General features: G+C 38.1%; 1 protein-coding gene across 10 annotated transcripts in view; it reads right to left on the bottom strand.

Annotated features, from left to right (window-relative positions):
* Positions 1 to 1,135: 1,135 nt before the first annotated feature.
* EFEMP1 (EGF containing fibulin extracellular matrix protein 1) overlaps positions 1,136 to 23,245 on the bottom strand; it is a 68,133-nt gene continuing 46,023 nt past the window's right edge. For all 10 annotated transcript variants that reach the window (XM_019942517.3, XM_019942520.3, XM_019942518.3 and 7 more), the window contains 7 exons: positions 17,792 to 17,914; positions 13,755 to 13,874; positions 12,663 to 12,782; positions 11,521 to 11,640; positions 7,706 to 7,829; positions 7,426 to 7,621; positions 1,136 to 1,765 (listed from right to left, as the gene is read on the bottom strand). In XM_019942517.3, the coding sequence (XP_019798076.1) occupies positions 1,604 to 1,765; positions 7,426 to 7,621; positions 7,706 to 7,829; positions 11,521 to 11,640; positions 12,663 to 12,782; positions 13,755 to 13,874; positions 17,792 to 17,914 (965 nt within the window). In that variant the 3' untranslated portion in view covers positions 1,136 to 1,603. The remainder of the gene's footprint in view (positions 1,766 to 7,425; positions 7,622 to 7,705; positions 7,830 to 11,520; positions 11,641 to 12,662; positions 12,783 to 13,754; positions 13,875 to 17,791; positions 17,915 to 23,245) is intronic.

Here is a 23,245-nt window from a genome sequence, read left to right as displayed (position 1 = left end):
GATGTAAGAGAAAAATTGACTGCATATATTTTTGTGGAATGATTTTAACAGTCTTTTGTTTCCTCAACTTTAGATTTTTCTTTTTAAAGAAGCAAATAGTTGTTTTTGCTCTGGCAGCTACAGATAATATTTTTCCTGGACACAAAAATTATATTGGCTGTTATTAGCTACACAGAAAAAAACCTCTAAAAGAATACTTATTTTTATTTAAAAATATAATACATCAAAGTGAAGCAGTTACATTTTAAACAAACAAGAAGGTATAAAATGTTTTCATAGAGTTAGGAGGGAGGGTAATTTGACTTAGTTCATTGTCAATCTGGATGCCAAGAATAAGAACCATCACCATTTCTTTACTCTGTGAGCAACAAATATAAAGATGAGAAATTTTAGTTATACGTTAGTGAAGTTTTAGGGTTTTAATTTTATTCAGAAATCAAAACTTTTTCAGAAAAATAACTTTTCTTCATTTTGCTACACATCTTGTGGAAGTCCTGAATTCAGGAATGTTATTACATTTATTGAGTGTTACGGACTGAATGTTTGTGTTCTCCCAAAATTCATATGTTGAAGTCCTAACTCCCAATGTGATAGTATTAGAACCTGAGGCCTTGGGGGAGTACTTAGGTCATGAGGGTGGAGCCCTCATGAATGGGATTAGTTCTCTTGCTCTCTTTCTGCCATGTGAGGATATGAGTCTGCAACCTAGAAGAGAGTTCTCACCAGAACCTGACCATGCTGGCAACCTGATCTTGGATTTCCACCCTCCAGACTGTGAGAAATAAATTTCTGTTGTTTATAAGCCACCCAGTCTATAATATTTTGTTATAGCAATTCAAACTGACTAGTACACCGAGTTTGCTTCTTCAGGTCAACTCCAAAGTGGTTTAGAAAGAATTTGTTTCTCACCTCCTCCCCATAGATTTCTCAATATAATGATTTTCTAGGGGATATCTTATTCATTTGGGGAATTTTGATTACTGTGCTTTTTTACATTCATAACAAAAATTTCTGACAAAATTTAAAATATCTTATAGAAACCACTGTACTATGTGATAATGATTTACTACTATGTAATAAACAACTACATTTAGACTGATCATGAAAATAAAAACCAACACAAGTATGATAGATCCTCATTTTCTAAAGAAATATATCTTTATTGGCTTTTTCCATTTTCTTACAAGCAGTTAAAAAACTCATTCTTGAACTTGCATGCTGTTCAATGTTATGATGGCTGCCTCCTTACGAGACTATCAGTGGAGCTATAGTAAGTTTCCTTAAGCACCACAGAAGACAATCATTGCTTGGTCCCACTTTTACAGAAAAGAATCCAAGTTTCACCGGAAAGAGTATGCTTAGCTCTCTTGAAGAAGACCAGTTTAGTGGATTAATGTCTAATTTACATACAGTAATAAAGACAAACTTTGAATCTTTACAGATTAAATGCCCACTTTATACCATGGTGTAATTGTTTGAATTATTGGTGAGTGTACAGTATATAGATGTAGATGTACTAGATATGTCTATAAATAAAATAGTGCTTTAAGATAACAATATTCTTTGGCTGATTTAAATGCCTATAGTGGACTCTTTTAAAAGACTAAAATGAAAATGGTCCCACTATTATTGTCAGTCTTAACACTGAGCTGGTGCGGAAGGTTCCCATACTGTTGACTGTCAGCATCTCCAGGTCCACTATATATTCTCTTGGTCCTGATAGCGACTTCACCAGCACAAGCATTGCACTTACAGGACTTGTTTGCTAAAATAAAAGAAAAAAGAGGGAGTGAGAGAATAATTTTTCTTGTATTGCAGTTTCTATTATTTGTGAGTACACTTCCTATAAGAATTAGGGGAAGAATTTTTTTAAATTAATTAATTAATTTATTTATTTTTGGCTGCGTTGGGTCTTCATTGCTGCGTGTGGGCTTTCTCTAGCTGTGGCGAGTGGGGGCTACTCTTTCATTGCCGTGCACAGGCTTCTCATTGCAGTGGCTTCTCTTGTTGCGAAGCATGGGCTCTAGGTGTGTGGGCTTCAGTAGTTGTGGCACGCGGGCTCAGTAGTTGTGGCTCACGGCCTCTAGAGCGCAGGCTCAGTAGTTGTGGTGCACAGGCTTAACTGCTCTGCAGCATGCGGGATCTTCCGGGACCGGGGCTCCAACCCATGTCCCCTGCATTGGCAGGCGGATTCTTAACCACTGTGCCACCAGGGAAGCCCAAGTGAAGAATTTTGAGGTAGGATTAAAGTCATTACTTAGTCCCTTCTTGGTTCTAATCCTTCTGGATCTTATCCCTTATCCACACATAGTCATTAGTTCCAGATACAGGGACCTGCTTTCTTTTGATAGTTCTTTGTTTTCTACTCATCCCTCTCTGTTAATGTTTCTCTTCACTTTTATTGAGTAGTTCTAGCCTTTATAGAGACTGGAGTTCATGTGAGAATCTGATAATTTTTTGAACTGATAAACAAATTTGTCATCTTTCACTTCTCAACATTGTGGATATGTCTACATTCTAGTAGGTGAAGAGGCATGTAAGTAGTTAATTTCAATAGAATATGGCAAATGCTAAGATATACAGGGATATGCAGGGTATATATGAAGATACACAGAGGTGTGTATTCACAGAGAAAAACAGAGGGACCCTGAAGCATTGAGGGAAGGCCTTTGAATGCCTGAGGACAGTCACCCAGAATAAGTGGGAGTTTTGTAAAGAAGGATGTTCTGGAGAACTGGATGCAATTTCACTTTGATGAACAATATGATGGGTGCTGGAGAGCGCAGGGAGATGAGTTTGGACAGGCAGGCAGGTAGATGTGTGAATCTGAATGCCAAGAGGAGAGCAGGGATAGAAACAGTGAATTAGGATTTAGCAGTCACGTCAACAGGTGGACATTAAACCAAGGAAGAGAACGTATATGTGATAAGACTGGGTCTGTGAGAGGCCAACATTTAAGGAATGGGCAGAAGAGAAGCTATTGAAGGAAGCTGAGAAGAAATAGATAATTAAGTGGTAAACAGATGAATGGCAAGCAGTGTTCAATACAGCAGGGGAGGATGAGGGTGACTGGAACTGAAAAATGCCTCTGAATATAGCAGTGCGGATGCTGTTGGTGGCTTTTTTCCAGAGCAATTTCAGTAGGGTAGTGGGAATAGAAGACAGAAGTGTAACTAGGAAATAAGAAAATAGAGACTGTGATTGCAGACTGTGCTTTAAGAACCTTGGCTAGGAAGGGAGAAGGGAGAGAGGAGGCAACATCTAGAGGGAAAACAAGTTAAATATGTAGGAGGTATATTAGAGTTTGATAGAACAAGGTTCCGGAGGAAATGGAGTGAAGAATACAGGTGGTGGGTTGGCCTTGATTGATAGAAGTGAAACCTTGTCTTTGGAAAATTTAAAGGAGAAGGTTAGAAGGGGAACACATGGACTTAAGTTTGCAAGGGATGGGATGGGAAGTTCAAGTAATTTATGCCTGTTGGTTTCAGTGGTTTCAGAAGAGTAGGAGATGAGGTCACCTACTGAAAATGAAGGGTATAAGAACTTAAAGAATATGGGGACATTTGCGATCAGTGGCTGAAGAGAAGAAATAAAAGAAAGTAATAGGATTGTTGAGGACACATCTGAAGTTGGAGATTTATAGTATTACCAATCTGTGCTGACAAGATGGGTGTGAAAATAGATGTGGATTACGTAATTGATCTAGAGTTGTTGGACAGGGAATTGAGGTGTTGGTGACAGAGTAGTTCAAGGGTCCACCAAGAAGTTGATGGAGTGGAAGAAAATGGTGGGTGAGGGGTCAGAGGATTAGTATCACTGTGAGGGTGAAGAGCAGATAGAGTGGGAGTGAGGGCATGAAAAAGAGGAAAGAGAATCAGTCACTGAGGGGGTCACCTGAGACTAAGATGATGATGTGGAACTGTTCTGCATGATAACAAAGTCCAGCATGTGGCCATGGGGTGGTGGCAGAGTGACATGAAGCTGAAGGTCATGGGAGATGAGATGGCCAGAGAACTGTAGGCTGAGGTAATGGATGACTATAATAGTGCCCAGATCTGAGTGATCTCACCTACTTCCTACATACTCTGCCTGAGTGATCTCATCCATAGCCATGGCTTCAATTATCACATATCTGCCAGTGACTTAAAAGTCTATATTATGAATTCCAAGCCCACGTATCCAATTCTCTACTCATCTTTACTTGGATGTCTCATGGTGACCAGGACTCAGTATGTCCAAACTGAACTCCTCACCTTCCTCTCTCCACTGGCTCCTTCTTCCTTATCTCAGTAAATGGTACCACCATTTACTGTTGCTCAAGACAGAAACTTGGAGGTTATCCTTGACGCTTCCTTCTCCTCCACTTCCCCATAGCAAATGGGTTACCAAGCCATGTCCTTCTTCCTATATCTTCATAAATCTGTCCACTTCTTTTGGACTCACTGGCTACCACACTAGTCCCCCATCTTTTGAGCTACTGATTGGTCTCTCCATTTCCATTCTTGCTCCACTCCAATCCAGGCTCTACAGTGCAGCCAGGTATCTTTTTTAACATGAGACTCTGATAGCAACTCCTCTACTTGAAACCCTTAGTATGGTCTGTCAGGCATTGTGTGATCTAGGCCCTGCTCATCTCTCCAGGTCCCTCTCAAGCCACTCTGCCTGTAGCACCTGGAGTTCCAGATCAACTTGTCTGCTTTTTATTCCTTCCATTTGCTAGTCTTTTGTTGCTAGTCTTCAGCTTAAATCTACTTCTTCTAGGAATCTCCCAGACCACTGCTGCCTTGGTTAGGGGTTAACTTGTGGTGTACTCATGAACAATCTGCAGTGCTCAGTTGTAACGCTCAGCATACTTGTGAACACTTGTTTGATGTCTCAACTATAAGCCCCACTGTGGCAGGAATTGGCTTGCTTTTATTCACTGCTATGTCTCTAGAACCTAGCATGGTGCTTGCCTCTTATAGGTAACAGTGATACCTTGAAGATGTTGATTGAATTAATGTATTCATTTAAAAATATTTTTTGAGCACCTGCAATGTGCCAGGTACCATTCATTCTATGTGCTGTGCATACAAGAGTGAACAGACAGGTAATGTCTCTGTTTATTACACTCACACTCTAGTAGGTAGTAGGTGACACAGACAAATAAATACTATGCAAGGTGGTGATAAGGGCTGTGAAGAAAAATAAGTCTCAGTAAGGAAGGATAGATATTGGTCGGTGTGGGTGGAGGATGGTATTCTACCTTTAATTTCATGTATTACTTCTTTCTAATATGTTCCCTTTTCTAGGGAAGAAGATTTTCTCAGTATTGTCCCAAAAGGAATATAAATAAAATCCTATATCCCACAGGTCCTTTCAAGGATAAGGTCCAGCCTCATGTTTCTCAAGAAACATTCTTTGACTATTGCAGCCCACGTTAATTCTTTGATGTCTTGGAGCATGGAGTTAAACACAAATTTGTCCTCTGCTTTTTTCATAGATGTTAACTATGCCACAAAGTAATATTTAAAGCTCTTTGAAGTAAGGAACTGTGTATTACATGCACCTAGCATGAAGCTGAGTATATAATAGGTGCTTAATTAAGGCCTGCTGATGGAGTCTTATGATTAAATGCCCTCTGCACAAGTGGAATTTCAGTGGAAAAATTTTGTAGGATTTGATACAACTATTTTTTGAATTATGTGATAATAAATAGTCTTGAAATATCTTCCTATTTTAAATGCTTTTTTGGTTTCAAATAGTAGTATTTAATTCTGGGATTATCAAAATTGGCAATGTTTTATATCATTCATAAAAAAGGATTTTACTTGAGAAAAACACTGTATTTATATCTGAAAATATCAAGTCAATAAGTTCACTGATATGAATCATAAAACTTTAAAAGTGCCATGTTTATTGCAAAAATAAAAACATACAGGTACTTTGCTTAACTCTTTGTTGATTCTGCTAAGAAATTTTATTTTCTTAAATTATGGCTAAGAGTTCAAAATGGAAAATTATTTTTAAAGATGATTTTGAGATGAACCTATTTTACTGCCATGGGTTACAAATAATGTTATTTCTTTGGGTTAAAATTATTAAATTGTTATTATCTGAACTGTGTGAAATTCATTTAGAGTAAACTTCTTACAGATATCTAGTATATCTCAAATTTAAACATCAAATGTTAAAGAAGTTTATTTTTAGTTATTAGAAAAAAGAATAGTAATAGATTGTATTTTGGGTTGGGTTTTTCTCTTCAGAAGTTGGTCATGAGAGATTAATCATTTCTAATTTACTGGCAAAGAAACAGAGTCACATAATTCTGGAGCTGGAAAGGAACTTAATATATCAAAGAACAGGATAAACGAGTAAACATTAAAAATCTGTAAACTTTACCACGAGGATGAATTTCCCAATTTACTTTTCATATTCTCAAAATGAAATATTGACCTTAAAATCTGATTAAAAATGAAGAGTGCCCAAAGGAGTTTTGAGAAAATTGGAACTGGATGAATAACATCCTTAGCGTGAAAGACTTACCGTAACCCTGCAAACTGCTTGGTGGGGTGCCATCATTTTCACATGAAGTGGTGAGCCGTATTTGAAATATGTCGGAATTTTAACCTAAAATGAACTTGCTAAGATTTTGCAGGGGGGACTGGAAGGCTGAGGCACTGGAGTCAGGGAGATTTGCTGGGAAGCCCTTGGAGGGATTAGAGAGGTGCTAAGAGCCAGTTTAAAGGAAGAGAAGCAGAGACACAAGGAAACAAAGATAACCCAGGGGACACTGTGGAGAGAGAAATGGCAGAATTCAGAGAAAGATTTCATATAGGCAATGAAAGAAAGGGAAAACATAAACGTCACCTCACCTCACATTGCCTGCCTGGAAATTTGCAAGAATGGTACAACTATCTGTTGTACACATGGTGCGGGGGGTGGGGAGTTGGGGTCACTTCTCAGATACTTCTGAGTGTTAGTTTTGGTGCAGATGTAAATAATCTTGCGAATGTAACAATAAGGAATTCAGCGTTTCTGAAAAGCTCTCCAGGAATTATTTTTTCTATGTACAATTAAATAGCTATCACTGATCTGTGGTATCTATTTGAGGTGTGTGTGTGTGTGTGTGTGTGTAGGCTTGTGTTTTGGTGGTCACACACAACTCTGTTAGAGTGTGCAACTTTTATCTGAGTGACTTTAGAGAAGCTACTTCATCTCCCTGAGTCTTACTTTTCTTTTCTGTAAAATATGGAGATAAATATTAATCTGACCAAGCATTACCAAGAGGATTAAATGAGATAATGCACACTGGAAGGGCTTACACAATGCCTGCACATAAAAAACTCTTTAAATGTTAGCTTTCTTTCTATGTGAATTACTACCAAACAACAACAACAAACTTGGAACTTTCTCAACAGCTAAGGCTGCCCTCGGGATACTTACTCTTAGGTAGAACTCTCTATTTTCATTTCCAGATTTAATCCGAAAAGTATTGATAGTGTTGGGATAAATGGTTGTGGCCTGTATCTGGAAGATGTCAGATGGCACAGACCTATCAGATCGGATGCTCATGTATTTGTGGACTATGGATTGGGGAAGTTCTCGGCACAGCGCATTTGAGACTGGGCAAACACATCGGCTGCAGAGACAAACAAAAGTATTCACCAGTTAGGCTTGGTAAAACCAAAAGATTCTCAGTTTCAAAAGTTCTGATTTTTCTTACTTCTCTGATGTTAGAACGTAAGGATCTTGACAAGGATTTCGTGGGTAACAACGGAAGCCGCCATGATAATTCCAACACATTTCATCTTCCCGACATTCATTTGTGGTCTCACACTCATTTATATCTGTAGAGATGTAGAGTCAAAGAGTTTACTGATATAAGTAAATTGCGTAAGTGGCAGATTCCAGTTTGCCACTGGAAGGAGGTGTATAAGAATCTGGACTGTGTTTAATTTGCTTTTAGACACAAGACTTGGTGGGACCTGGGTTCATTGCATTAATTCATGACAGATGTAGTGGAGCCATTCTCTACAGATTAATATGTGTCATTTCATGGTATTTTATCAAGCACCTATTGTTCATCTGTTGAATTCAAAGCCAAATGCTTTCCATTGACTTTGCTTAAATAAAAATGAAAGATACTATTTCTTGCCCTCTGGGGAATTAAGGAAAGCTGAAAAAAGGAGGAGGCCTCTCACCTTGGCCTTGAAAAGGGTGGTGGTTAGATGGGATTTTCAGATTGCAGTGGGGAGGGCCTTCCAGGCTGAGAAAGCAGCAAACAAAAACTATGGAGATGGAAGTTTATTGCCAGGCTCAGAAGCTTCGGAGAGAGGGAAAGGCTGGTATGTGGTTGCAGTAAGCTGTAGCATGCTGCTGGATAGTTAATGTTCTGGGAGTGGATTACACTGTCCATAGGAAGCTGTTCACAGCAAAAGAAGGGAAGCTATGAAGTATCCTACCATGTAGAGCATGGCTATTTAAAGAACATGGGGAAGAAGGGGAATTAAGGAAGGGACTGTCAGTGTCAGCGGTGAGAGGCAACCCAGGAAAAGGCAGTGCAAGGAGGTCAGAGCTAGAGAGGGTCCCTGGAAGGAGGGTTGTGGGAAGGCCAGGATGGACAAAGACTGAATTTAGATTTGGGAATTAGGAGTTCCCAGATGACATCTGAGAGAAGAGTTTACAATGCTAGAGAACCATTACATTTACGACAATGAAAATTATATTAATATCCATATCCCTATGTATGTTTGTCTCCCTTTACATTGGAATAGTGATTAGATTTTATCCAATATAAGCCTTTTCTGAGTCATTCCTTCCCCATAATCAGATATTTTCATTCATTAATTTACAGGTAGTCATGGCCTAGTTGCTGGGATATGATCTCTTTCTTCTCTCTGAATTCTTATATCTCATGTTCCTTTTCTGGGGCCTTTATTGCTTTTTGCTTTGCATTATTGAAATCTGCATGTTTGTCTTAATCCTCCTATTAGCTTGTAAGCTCCTGGAGGGCAAAGGCTATTGTGCACATCTTTCTATCCCTTTATCACCTAGCATGAGTGCACTGGGGGCACCTGGATTTTAAGAAATATTAAATTGAACCAAGTTGCTCTTCACACAAACCATATGGAGATGGTGAGAAATATATTATCTCTATTTGGCATGAAGGGAAAACAAATAAGGGTGAAGTGGCTGACCCAAGTTCATATAGTTAGTGACAGGCATCTCTCCACTGCAAGGTATTGCATCCTCTAAATGAGAATAATTCCATTCCTTGTCTTTGGAGAAAAAAATTTCTTTTAGCTTCCAAACTGGCAAAAGCTATCTGGAACCCAAGAGGAGACTGGAAAAGCTATGCAGTTTCCAAGAGTCAGTTACAAAAAGTATCTTCTTTTGGACTGGCTATGGCTAAAGAAAGAACTTAGATTCCTCAGAAGAAATCACAACTGACTTGTCCTTTCAATATTTTTCACTTTTTTGAAAAATAAAGATGCTGTTTAGCTACAGGGAAAGTGAAGACTGGTTTGTTATATGGAGTTCAACAGCAGCAAAAGGAAACTTTATGTGATAATTTTATTTATTACTTCCAGTAATTTAGAGCCTAGCTTAATCAACTCCTTAATCATTTTGGAAGGTTTTTCAGAAATGATTAATAGTATTAAAATATTTGATGAATGTGTGTCTGTGTATCTGTGTATTCTCTGTTTCTCTCCTTCCCCACTGTCCCTCTCCCCTCCCCACAACCTGCCACCACACACACACAGAGTTTTAATTTTTCCAAGACTGTTGAAATGAGAACAGTTATTTCATCCCCAAAATAAACCTTTTTGGGGAAGGTAAGAATCCAGACTCTTTTGGTTTTACTTTAATCTGTGGACAGAGTTGGGAAGGAATGGTTTCAGTGGGGGAAACCAATTGTTTTGCACCCTAAAAGAATGGTAAGCCTCTTTCACAAAAAATGTTTTGGTTTAACCAAACATTCTTCAAGATATAACTCTAATGAATCTCCTATTTGCAATTCCATTGCATTTTCACCTTTCGTTAGATATAAATAGAGTAGGCTGGTAAGATTCCACTGAATGTTAACTTGTTTCTGTCTTTTGCTGGGTGTCAAATCCATTTATGATCAGAAACACATAGACATTTGTTTCAGGACTCCAGGGAAATTGGTTAAGGAATCCCACTGGCTAACATTTTCCTGCATGTAATATTCATGTTAAAAGTCTCAATTAGGGTTCAGAAAGTAAAACCATTGGAATGCAATGTTTCTCCACAATTAACATTACAGAGTCTCTAGTAACGTGGAAAGGGGTTGAAAGATGTTTATTGTGCAATGAACTACATTCTGATTATGCTCATATTTAGTGGTTGGATTCTAGTTGAATGATCACATGCACACTATAAAATCTCAGGTCATGGATGTTCCTGTGAATTAATATTTCCCTGTAAAATCATGATATAGACTGAGAATCCTGAGTCTCTCCTTTCCTTGATCTTTTCCTTTCTTAATATTTTACTGCCCTTCTTCTAAAGAAGATTTGCTACTAGTCATTTATATTGCTGGGTAAATTTCATAAAAACATCTTGAACTTTACAGTCTTTATAGTTTATAAATAATTTTTCTGTATGTTATTCCATTTCATTCCCTCAACTCCCTTTTCCAAATGAGAAAGTTGAGGCTCAGAGAAGTTTGATAATTTGTTCAAATTGTATAGATAGAATGCCATACAGCTAGGTCTCAAACAGATTTTGTGTCTTCAAGTTCAGTCATTTTTTTTTTCACTCTCTCACTGCTTTATGTAAACCTATGTTTGTACCAATTTTTCCTGGATTATCTAGTTTTAGTTTTACCTGAATAGTCTTTTGCCTGTTAAAGAAATTTTAAGCTACATGCAGGAGGTAGGGAGGAGAGGGTGCACATTTTCAAATCTTTCAAAGAGACTCTGAAATCATACCATGTAGAGAGCCACTTCTTCCACCTACATGTAGCTGTGAAAATCACCTGAACATTTATTTTAAAACTGGACCTGAAGACATTAGCTATTTTTGGATTAATAGTTTTTTTTCCTGAAGTATTCAAGTACTTTTTAATACACATGAAGCTGATTTTCTCAACACTTAAATTACTATCCAATTTATAATCCTGGTGTTTTAGAGAATTCAGATCAGTTTGAGGTGCACCTAACCACACATTAAGCTTATGCTCTACACTGAAACTCATGGTGAAATATTTTAATAATTGAATCTTTTCTGGTGGATGATTAGAGGATATATATCATAGGGATTATGTAGGCTATACAGAAGGCATACCAATATTTTATTAAAATTATTTATTTTAAGAAAGAAAAATGATTGCTTTAAATTTCAAAGAGAGTTAACACTGAATATCCTCTTTATGAGATGTGCATGTCTCATGATCAACAGGGGAAAAAAAAGAGCTCAAATTGTAAAAAATGAAAGTCTGTGATAGAGAATCCTACAACTTCCTCCCTGCTTTTCCTGGTTAAAACTTAACAGATATGAAAACAGTAAACTTACCCTGACATGTTCTACTTCTCACCACTTGGTATCCCTGGGGGCACATACAAGAGAATTTCCCAGGCTCATTGACACATTGATATTGACACAGGTAGCTCGAGGTTCTGCATTCATCAATGTCTGTTGAACCAGACAAGAGCAATAAGACAGAGTTGAAAACTTACATGTCACTAGTTTGGTAATTTTTTTTTAACACTTCATACTCTGAAACAGAAATACAATACTTTATAAGAAGCTCAAGTGCAAATTCTAACCATATCAGCTCATTTCCCATAGAGCTTCACAGCACAGAGAGTTTTTCTTACCATCAGTTTTACTCACTTATTGCTGACAGTTTGGCGAATCCTGGAACTAACCATACTAGCTGAGCAGACTGAATGAATTGGCTTGTGGTTGATGATCTTCATGTTGTGCTTGGCAGACCCACCCAGTGATGCAGATTCATATTTGCCTTCTCAGAAATTGGGTGGCTCTGCTCCCAAGTTCATCTGAGTTTTGAACTCCAAGTTCCATCCCTGTGCTAGCTTCTAGAGGTGATGCCCTGGCAGAATGCTTTGCATTTCTCAATGGTGCTGTCCCAAGAAAAGGTGGGAGCGTTTGTGAGGAAGTCGGGAGCATGAAGTATCAATGGCATCCCCTTCAGGATGTCTTATGCCTTTTGAATTACACAGTGGCAGGCATGACTAGGGGCCAGGTCTCCTGGTTTCTCTTCTAATGTTCTTGACATGCAATCAGCCATTTTTGAACTTAAACATGCATGCCAGTCACCTGGAGTTCTCATTAGATGCAGAATCTGACTCAGTAGTCTGGGCTGGGGCCTGAGATTCTACAATTCTCACAGGCTCCCAGGAGGTGCCACTGCTGCTAGCCGTTGCATCACACTTGAGAAACAAGACCCTAGAGCACCCTTGCTAATTATCAGACCCAGCCTACATCTAATATTCCAATTATTTTGTTTCTTCTCCTTTCCTTTGAAAACACACTAAAAAATCAATGTTATAATTGAACTAAATTAACTGGATTTTAGAACAGAATTTCCATGGATAAAAATTTGCTTTCATAAACAGGTACACACTTGGATTAAAGCAACAGCAATCACAGGAAGTGGACCATGATTACTAATTATTTGGACAATATTTTACCTTCACAATTGAGCCTGTCACTGCTTAGCTCATATCCTTGATTGCACTGACAGATGAATGAACCAAGAATGTTGTAGCATTGCTGAGCACATTGATTGCTGGCATCACATTCATTTATGTCTGAAAGGCAAGGTTATACACATTTATATATCTATGTCTTTAAACATAGCCTTGCTCTTTTGTACCTATGTCATCCGATGATAAGTGAGTAATTCCCTAGCTGGATTCTTTGCTCTGCAGAAGCTCACTGGAGAACATCCATTCAGGTTTCATATTTGTTGGAACAACTTCAAACATCTGTCATATACTTCTTTTAAAAATACCAGAATATTTTTTTTTCTGGGAATGACAGTTAGTTTGGTGTTTGATGAATCTTTCCAAAAGAATTTAATGATTCTAATAAACATACATTCCAGTATCTATTTTCTTGTATTGTTGTTCAGATGCAAAATGCCAAGTCTATAAATAATTGATATAAGACACATACTAATACGGTCTCTCAGCATGCTGTAGTGAAGATTTATCTGTGCTATTTAGTACTTTTTAAATGGGTCCTGTTAAATTCCATTACAATTATAACATAAGCCTTTGAGACCCATACAGAGTTTTGCAATGCTCTAAGGCACTGAAAATATTGTGAAAAGGCATTTTTCCTGCACTAGATTCTTTCCATGTCATGCCAATCTTAAAATTGTGTGCCGTGACATTGCATTCTGAAAGGGCAGAAGAAGCATGTAAAAATCAGATGCACTTTCAGCAGAAAGTTTATGTATTTGAACTTGCAGTAACCCCTTTGGCACCTTCAGTGTTTATATCACACACTCTTGACTAATTGGTGTGTGTATATCAATTGATCCGTAGTTAAAATTTTTTTTTGATACACTCACAGAAGAGAACTAAAACCAAGGTTAACATTTTTTTCCATTCACATCTTGATGTGTTTTAAAAAACCAGATTGGTTACTGTCTTTTCAGCTTTATGCAGGGAAGTTGATGGAAACCAGTTTACTCAAGAACATAGAAAACTGGAAATACTGCAGTGTGGCTTGGGAAGACAGAAATCAGTCAGGATGACTGTTTCCAGAAGTCTTACCTACGCAGGTATAGTTGTTTGCTGCCAATTGAAACCCAGGACTGCACTGGCAATAAAATGATCCTGGCGTGTTCACGCATCTTTGGTGGCAATATGGAGGGATGGTACATTCGTCTATATCTAGGTTATCAAGTATAACACAAAAAGAACCAAATTATTGACTATCCAAATTACTATTATTGAGCTGTTTAATCTCAAGTTCTCAGCAGAGCATTATCTGGAAAACCTATCTAGAGATATCCTTTTAAAAGTAATTATTTTTCTTTATAAAAAATTAGAGTATCTGTGCTTTAAATACACTTTGGTCTGCCCTCTGCAGTTAAATGAGATGTTAAGAACAAAGACTTCATAAACCTGGTTGGGTTGGTTGAGACTTAAAGAGGGAAAAGTAATTAAAACTATTTCACATATAAGTGAGAATGTCAGGCTGGGAATCTAAAAGCTTATTTATAATGATAGAAGTAGAAAAGAACTATGGAAGAATTGAGTGATGTAGCGTAAAACTAATAAAAGGAGGTACGTGCTGTTGCTCAGCTGGTGACCTTGGCAAAGTCACTTAAATGTTCAGTATCTAGGTTTTTTCTTCTGTAAAATGTGGATAGTAATGCTGCGTGTGTATCTTATGAAGTTTCTGTGAGAATCGCGTGAAAGAACCCTATGGAAGGAATGGGACACTAAACAAGTTACTTCTTGAGAGTGCCCTTCTGACACACTGATAATGTGTTCCAGCCTGTGTCCTTCTCGTATAAATATTTCCAACTATAAAATGCTCAATTGAGAACTTGCAAAGTAGGATTACTATTTTAGAAGCATAATAGAATTCCATTAATTGATGATTCTACACTTTGTGACAACTCCAATATGGCATGTGTAATTAAAAATAACAATTATGCACAATCACTGTAATACTATGGAGTGATTATCTCATGGAAAAAATGAAACAAAACAAAACTTTATGCTGAACCCTTCCAGTACTTTAATAACTAAAAGTGTGGAAGGCAGTGTGCTCAAGTGGCTGCAAGGTAATCTGAGTTTGAATCTTCATTCTGGCATTTACTAGCTTGGTCTTAACCTCTCAGAGCTTCCATTTCCTCTTCTGTGAGTAATAATCAGCAATGTGGCAGGATTGTTGGGAGGCTTACATGAGATGGTTTAGGTGAACTTCCTTGCACAAAACAGGCAAAAAAAAAAAAAAAAAAAAGGGGAGCTATTATGAATAAGCTGCAAAATATATTTGATTTAACTTGAATATTGAAATAAACAGTAATGATGTTCACATGGCTTCCCTCCTAATTTATTTAGGTGTCTGATCTAATTGTCACCTCAGGGAGGCCATCTCTGTCCATCCATATAAAATAACTTCTTCCCCATCTACCCCCTTAACCTGCTTTATATTTCTTTGTAGCCAGTGACACTCCTTGACATTGTATTATGTGTTTATTTGCTTCTTGTCTGTGTCCCTCCCTATAATGCAAGGCAGATTTCCTCCTCTTGAGGTAGAGGTAAAGTATCTTTTGTCTGTTCACTGTTGTGTGCTTAATACCTGGAACAGGGTCTGGCATAGTAGGTGCTCAATAAACATTAGCTGAATGAATGGAAAGTTCATACTAATTAAAAGTAATTTTAGCACGGTTCTTCCTAGTACCTAGTGTTACAGCCAGGTGCCAATATCAACAGCTAAATTATGTAAGTGGTACTTTCTAATAGTTCCGTGGGCTGCGATTCTGTAAAATCTGTTTGTATACTATGATGGCCCAATACCTAGAACGTGGCACACAGTCAGCCCTCACTAAATGTTTGATGAACAAATAATGCATGTCTTCTCTGCCAGTAAACGTTCATTGAACCATTGTTATTTGCTTTCATTGTGTTTTGTAATGTAGGTTTATAACGATGATAATCATATACATATATTCTACCCCTGTCTTGTATGGAAAACAGGCGTGAAAACAAATTAATGCATGGAATTATAAGATCAAAATAGAAAAGTATACAAGGGAGAGAGGGAGCACCATTCTACTCAAAGTGTGTCCTGCTGACCACTACGGGTCCACGGACCATTTTGACCAGTCTGCAATGAATAAGTACAGAAATTGGGAGCAAGTGTTTAGGAATAACAATTTGGTGTTACTGCAACATTCTTACTGTACTCTACATAAGTATTGATCTATAACAGGTTGGAAATTTACAAAGGATACATCAGAGTTTGAGAATTACTGGCAGAGAGGGGGGAGTGACTAATTATATTTGGGTATATCATGGAAGACCTCCCGGAGGAAGTTACCTTGAGCTAGAATTTGAGAGTTGAACGGGAGTTTGTTAGTACTGCATGTCTCTGGTAGAGGCACTGAAGTGTGACACTGTGTGATGTATTGGGGAACTGTAACTAGTGGGACAAAGCTGGAGTGTTGTAATTATTTTGGCAGGAGAGGAGTGTTGATACAATAGAGCTGGGCAAGGGCTAGATAGAGGAAGACCTTATATGCTCGGTTGAGGAATGTAGTGTTGGTTCTATGGGTGAGGGGAACAGTGAGGAAGCCACATGATTAGATCAGAATTTTTTTTTTTTTAATTCTTGGTGGCACCACGTGGCGTGTGGGATCTTATTTCCCCTACCAGGGATGACCAGGGATCGAACCTGCACCCCCTGCAGTGGAAGCATGGAGTCTTAACCACTGGACCACCAGGGAAGTCCTAGATCTGAATTTAAGGACATCTCCTGCCATACCATAAAGGGCTCTAACCATGAGTTCCATTCGCTTTGATTCTTCCCATAGTAGGCTGGGTTTTTTCTTTTTCTATACTTTTTATACCCTCAATTGTTTATTTTCCTGACGAATACAGTGGGCAAAATTTTGGTGCCTGTGGAGTTTTCCACACAATTTTCTCTTAAGTCACAGCTTCAGTCAGTGCAAGCCCTGGTCCTTCCTCAGAGGCTGGGCGCTAGCCCCAGCACCTATGCACAACCCCATGGCAGGAGAACAGGGCCAGGGCCCATAAGGAGCTCAGTGTTGACATCCTGACACCAAGAGCTCACATTCTCAGGTGAAAATTGGTGCTGGGTTGCCTGTCCCCACATCATTATCCTCTGTTCCTAAGAGAAAATAAGGACTCTTCACTGATCTTATGGTAAGAGGTGGTATGTAAATCAGTGGACAGAGGGAGTCAATTACAGAGTTTCATCCTAGTGCTGGGCCTCAAGATTGAACCCTTTAGTTTACTTGAACACTTTAGTTTACTTCTCATTTGCCAGTTGGCCTCCCCATATCGTGTTCTTCCTGTCATTCAAAAAGCATGCATTGAGCACCTACTTGGTGGGCACTCTTCAGGGACTGGGGAGACAACAATGACACAAACCAGTCCTGGCCCCTGTCCTCAGAGAGCTCAAGTAGAGCTCTCAAGGAGGGCACATGTGTTGCATCCCTAGCACTGCACTCACTTGCCACGTAAAGAATGTTTAGTACGAGTCTGTTAACTCATTACATAACGATGGCACACAGCTATACAACCCAGAACGAGGAGCCATTCTAAGCACTCCTGCACATGAGCTCCTGAGATAGGGACTGGTATTATCTCCATAGTACAAAGGAAAAGAGTGAGGCACAGAGTATTTAAGTAACTTGCCCAAGGTCTCAAAGTGGGTTAGGGGTAGAGCTGGGATTTGAACCTCACCATTTGCCCTATAAGCTATACTATGCTACAACCAGTGAATGAAGCCCATAGCACCAGTGTTTTAGTGCTAGGGTACCAAATAACTAATTTAAAATGATTTTCCCGGTTGCTTTTGTGGTCTCATTCACACCCCAAATTTCTGCTTTTGCTTAGTCTAACATGTAACCAAAACTTTGATACCCAGAATATGCTCAACCTTTAAGGCTAGTTTTTTTCTTGTTAACATGGAAAATGGATTGGTAGTCAATGAAAAAATAAGCACTATCATTCTCCAAATAAAGATGAGTGCTTTGTTTTAAAGGCCTGAGGTTTAAACAGTTAAGATGCTCCAGACAGGACTTGGCTTAGTGCACTGTTGTACTTACCTACACACTGCTCTCCTCGCTTCTGATACCCAGGAGGGCACTGACAGGTGAAGGAACCTCGTAAATTGATGCACACTTGGTCGGCTCTACAGTTGTGCGTCCCTGCAGTGCACTCATCTATGTCTGTTAAAGACACACAGCACAAAAATAGTTTGAGTCGGTTGTGAAGATGTTGATAGTTCCTCCATTTTGCCATCATACTTTTCTTAAAGAAACCAGGTTTTTACTCTGTAATACTGTTATATTGGAAATGCTTAAAATGATACATTATTTCAACTGTTCAAAAAGTAATTTCATAGATGTCAGTGTGTACCACTTAGATTTAACAAATGCTAACATTCTGCCATGCATGCCTCAGCTCACTTCGTTTTGTTAAGAAATGAAACACTGGAGATGTACCTAAAGCCTTACTCCATCCTCATCCCTTTACCCCCCCACCTACTACCATCCTGGTAGGTGTGAATCCTTCCCTGAGATTTTTTTATACTTTTATTATACAGTTATGCACCCATTAGAGCATACAGTATTGTTTTAAAATGTAAATAAATTGTATGATACTTGCTTTTCCACCCAGTATATGACATTTGAAATAATTTCTAGTAACTAATCTCTAAAAATCTGCCCAATAACTAGGTAAAAATCAAACTTTAATATTATGCATTCCCTGTTGCTATTGTTTTTTTTTTTGGTAAACTTTAGCACAACATAAATGTATAAACTTTTCATTGCAAATTTCAAAATAAAAAGGATTCAATTTAATCACATTCCTCTAGGAGAGATAGGCTGGTGTAGTTTAAAATACATATTTTCCCAAAGCATTTCACTTCTTGTAATAGTTTACTAAATGTACCTTAAGGAGTAGGTAGATTATAGTTCCAGAAAAGTAAAAAATATTCAGTCATAATATGAACTTGTTATAACAAATTTCTTTGAGATCAAAATATGATGGGCACTTGTGTGTGTCTCTCATATTACAGTAATTTATAAGTGAAATATAATTTTGCCTTATCCATATCACCTTTCATTCATTCAAATCTCTCATATTATGAGTTTAAATAGCACAGATGAAAGGATTATAAAATTTTGGCATTCTTCAACAATTGAAGACTCTAAGCTTCATTAAAAAAATATCTAAAATTTGTAATTCCTAGATGACAAATTTTGCATAAAAACTGAGAAAGGTTTAGGGGTGTTTAGATCATCACTGTGGCAGACCCATGGTGGTGCTTTGGAAGAAATAGTGGGGCAAAAATCAGTACCAAAAATGAATCATCAGTAATTAGAATTTATTCCTTAAATCCTGCCTTCCCTTTAAGAAGCTCAGAGAGTAGCCCCTCGTGTGTTTCATCTTTCTTTATTTTCAAACATAACTGCCGCACTGTGCACATAAATGCACATTATTACACCCTGTAATATTACACCCAGTGTAATAATGTAGGAAGCTCGGGTTATAAGAGAGTTGCCCTCAGATATCGGCTTTAGTTAGCTGGGTGTGGAAATGATAAGAGAGATTCTCTCCAAAAGAAGGAGGGAGGGGAGATAAAGAATACTCAAGGGATGTATGACTGTTTATTGGATAATAACCTATAAAAGCATCTACTTACATAATTCTTATTATCTGGTTTTAAAGTTTTGGTGAATTTTTTCTTATTGTTTTGAAATTTTTTATTATTATTACTATTATTTTCAAAGCGGTGATTACAACTCTGTCCTTTTCAGGTACTATGCAGAGGTACAGCAATCTTGCTTTGAAATTATCTGCCCTTTTTGTGTCTTTTATTATTTTCTCGTATGCACTTGATGAAAACATGTCTACTGGGGTTTCTTCAGAGCTTTGTGACCCGCTAATGCAGAAATGACAGCAGAGTTCATATTGTTTTATGTCAAGAACATCTGCCAGCATTTGCAGTGATAATAGCACTGAGAGATACGGCAATGTGAGATTCAGATGTGGCAAGTTTCCTTGGTACATGCTGGCAGAAGATCAAGGGCTCAGGCTGGCTGCTACATTTTCTAAAGGAGGCTTCACCAGTGACTGTGGCTTTTCTTTCTGAGACATCCCTCTGCAAACTGCCTCCACCCCATCGCATTCCTGATGTGATTTCCTTCCTATTATTTTTTGTCATTTAGTTCTCTCTTTGATTAATAGGCTAACATTTCCAGTGGAATTAATATATCATTAAATAGATTTCAAACATAAAAGCCATGCTCCCTGGACCTATTCCTTTTTAAGAACCAGGTCTGTTTGCCTTCTAAGGAGGATTATTTAATAAAACTATTAGGTGAGTTAAAATAATTTAATAAAAAATAAAATAAAATACCACTGTCTCTACTGCCACTATATTCTTTTCCTTTCTCTATCAATAACAAACAAAACTGCAACAGGACTCACCTCATCTAGGATTGACTGGTGGTATTTTATTTTATTTATTTATTTTATAGAATAAGCTTTTTTTACAAAAAAAAATATTTTATTTATTGTCTGCATTGGGTCTTAGTTGCGGCACACAGGATCTTTTGTTGTGGTGCTCGGGCTTCTCTCTAGTTGTGGTGTATGGGTTTTCTCTTCTCTAGCTGTGGCACGCAGGCTCCAGGGTGCATGGGCTCTGCAGTTTGCGGCACGTGGCCTCTCTAGTTGAGGTGCACGAGCTCAATAGTTGTAGCACGTGGGCTTAGTTGCTCTGCGGCATGTGAGATCTTAGCTCCCTGACCAGGGATCGAACCCGTGTCCCCTGCATTGGAAGGTGGATTCTTTACCACTGGCACACCAGGGATGTCCCTGACTGGTAGTATTTTAAATACACTTTCTACTTACTTGGATTCACTTTTAGTTTTAATTCTTTCAGATGGGAAACCTCCCTGAAATTCAATAAAACACAGTTGCATGAAATCCCCTTCAAGAAATTATTCCAAAGGAGTTGAATGGATGCTTCATCTTATACCTTGAGCTGGATCTGCTAGTAAATGAACAGACTACATTTTCATTTATGGCTTTTCCAATTCGAGTTTAGAATATTTATCCTCTTTGCTCTTAGCAGGTTATCTAATGCTGAAGGTTGTGTAGATAGACTGGATTTCTTTGAACTATCTTCAATTATGCCATCAATTTATTGATTTATTTAAATAACACGGTTTTATTAATTTGAAAGTTGTAATTTGAGATGCTGTTTATTCACACATCTATACAAAATCATGTAAGAACTGTTTTACATTGTTAAACTCTTTTATGCTTATCTTTTCTACTTGTATGCATTTCTATGTCTTAAATATCATGTGATAAGAAAATCACTAAAATATACTCCTATGTTAGAAACTCAAAGCAGAATATCCATCTCTGTGCAGATGCACCAGAAGACCTGTCTCCCCCAGGTATGTTTATGAAAGTCCTCCGTGGTGGGAATACCTGTATTAGCAAAAGCAATTCTTTATTCATAATGGAAACTACTCACATCAGCTATGGTTTTCCTGATAATCTAGGAAACAGTACTTTGGGGAGAGGAGTTTTTGTTTTGTTTTTAAACTATCTGTAAGTTATCCTTGACAGTTAAGCTCACTAGGTTCTTTAGGCAGACAGTTAACACATTCCCTGGGCCCTGAACCCAAGCTCTTTGAGGACAGGGACTATGTATTACTTTTTTCTGTATTCCTAGCACCTTGCAGAGTACAAGAAATAGGGTGGGTTTTCGAAACATATTTGTTCAATAAATGGATGAATGAACCAAGATTGTTTGCTAAGAACTGATGCCTAGAGTTTAAAGAAAGTAGGATCAGTGTTTTATCTCATGGAACTAAACATTTACAAGGCTGAGTAACAGGCAAGACGTAAGAAACACAGCAAGATGTCAGTAAATGGAAATGGCTGTAAAGCAATGGAGTGGAGAAGTGCAAAGCTAGGAAGACAGCAGCATCAGTGGTGGAAGGCTGGCCTGAGGAGGTGAATTTTGAGCTGCATTTTGAAGAAGGTAAGGTACATGGATTGGCAGAAATAGGAAGCTATTTCTAGGCAGAAGGGAGATCACATTAGAAAACGCTGATAAGACAAAAGCAGTTTGCATGAGAAGAATGGCAGATAGCTGGAATCAGCACGGCTGGAGGTGCTGTGTATGAGGAGTCTGGTGCAGTGCCTGGTTGAAGGTGCTCATAAAATGGTAGCTCAAGTCATGAGCAAAATTCAAGGCCTTATAGGTGCAATTAGAGTTTGGATTGCACACCACAGGAAGCAGCTCTGAACTATGTAGACATAGCCTAATGGAAACATTACCAAAGTACAAAATAATAGAATGTGCTTCCTAAAATATCACAACACGTAAATCAACTCACATTTCATCATTCTAATGCATTAAGAATAGCTAATGGCAATATTTGGTGATTTCCTCATTTTTCAGAAATGTGCCCGCACTCTCCCTTCTAGTGATTTATACTATTGTAGGTCCCTCTCTTGCTGACTTTGGCATCCTCATTGCGTTAAATAATCCAGCTGATCTTCGCTCAGCTCTCACTGCTAGCCCCTTTATCACAATGATCCCCAGTCTATGGAACTGCATGTTTGGTTTTCTCTCAAAGTTAATGGAGGCAACTGTGTCCACATCTCTGTCGTGTCCACTAAGTCCCTGCTTAGGCCCACATTCTCTATGTGTTTGGCTCCTGCCCTTCAGTCTGACTCATATTTCCCAAACCCCTGACTCATGCTGCTTTCTCTCTCTTATGCAACATTTTAATCTCTGCTATGTTCTTTCCATAATTTGATAACTTACCACGACATGGAGTCACTTCACTGTGTTTTCCTGGGCAAAGACTTTGTGTACCTTAAATGCTTTAGATTACCACTTAAACTTTTCTAATTTGTGCTGCTTTACATTTAGGGAATAATTCAGAACTACTTTGGAGTAAGCCACCATTGACCAGATGGTGTGTTTGATGATAATGCACTGAAATAGGAATATTATTCCTGAAATAGGAATAATAAAAATAATTATTTTTATTCTGTCACTGCCTCTGTGATCTAGGGCCATGGCATCAATTCTTTTTCTCTCTGTTTCTCCACCTGTAAAATAGACTGTCTTCCTTAATGATAATGCACAGATTTCAAAAAGTTCAGAATTTTCAAAATAAATCTTTTTGTTTCCAGACCATAAATTCTTAGAGTAAAATAACCATATCTTGACTAGTTCTGAGTTGGACACTGTGCATGCTTTGTAAATATTATTTGATGGTAAAGAAAAGGTAGTGGTTAAGTTCAAGTTGCTGCTATTTCTTGATCTGTGTGGGTCTAAAATGTTATTTTGTGTCTTCCCCAACCATACTAATTTAATCTCATAAATGGAGTAAAATAGGAAAAAAAAGGTCAAGATTCATGTTTGCTATAAGGATGAGCTACTTTACTCCTGGTTGCTTTCTTTCTTTCTTTCTTTTTTTCTTCCTCTCTCTCTCCCTTCCTTTCTTCCTCCCTCCCTT

The sequence above is a fragment of the Tursiops truncatus genome, chromosome 14 (assembly GCF_011762595.2).
Source record: "Tursiops truncatus isolate mTurTru1 chromosome 14, mTurTru1.mat.Y, whole genome shotgun sequence".
Lineage (NCBI taxonomy): Eukaryota > Metazoa > Chordata > Mammalia > Artiodactyla > Delphinidae > Tursiops > Tursiops truncatus.
Note: the sequence above shows the minus strand (reverse complement) of the source record. Positions and strands in the feature narration are given on the sequence as shown.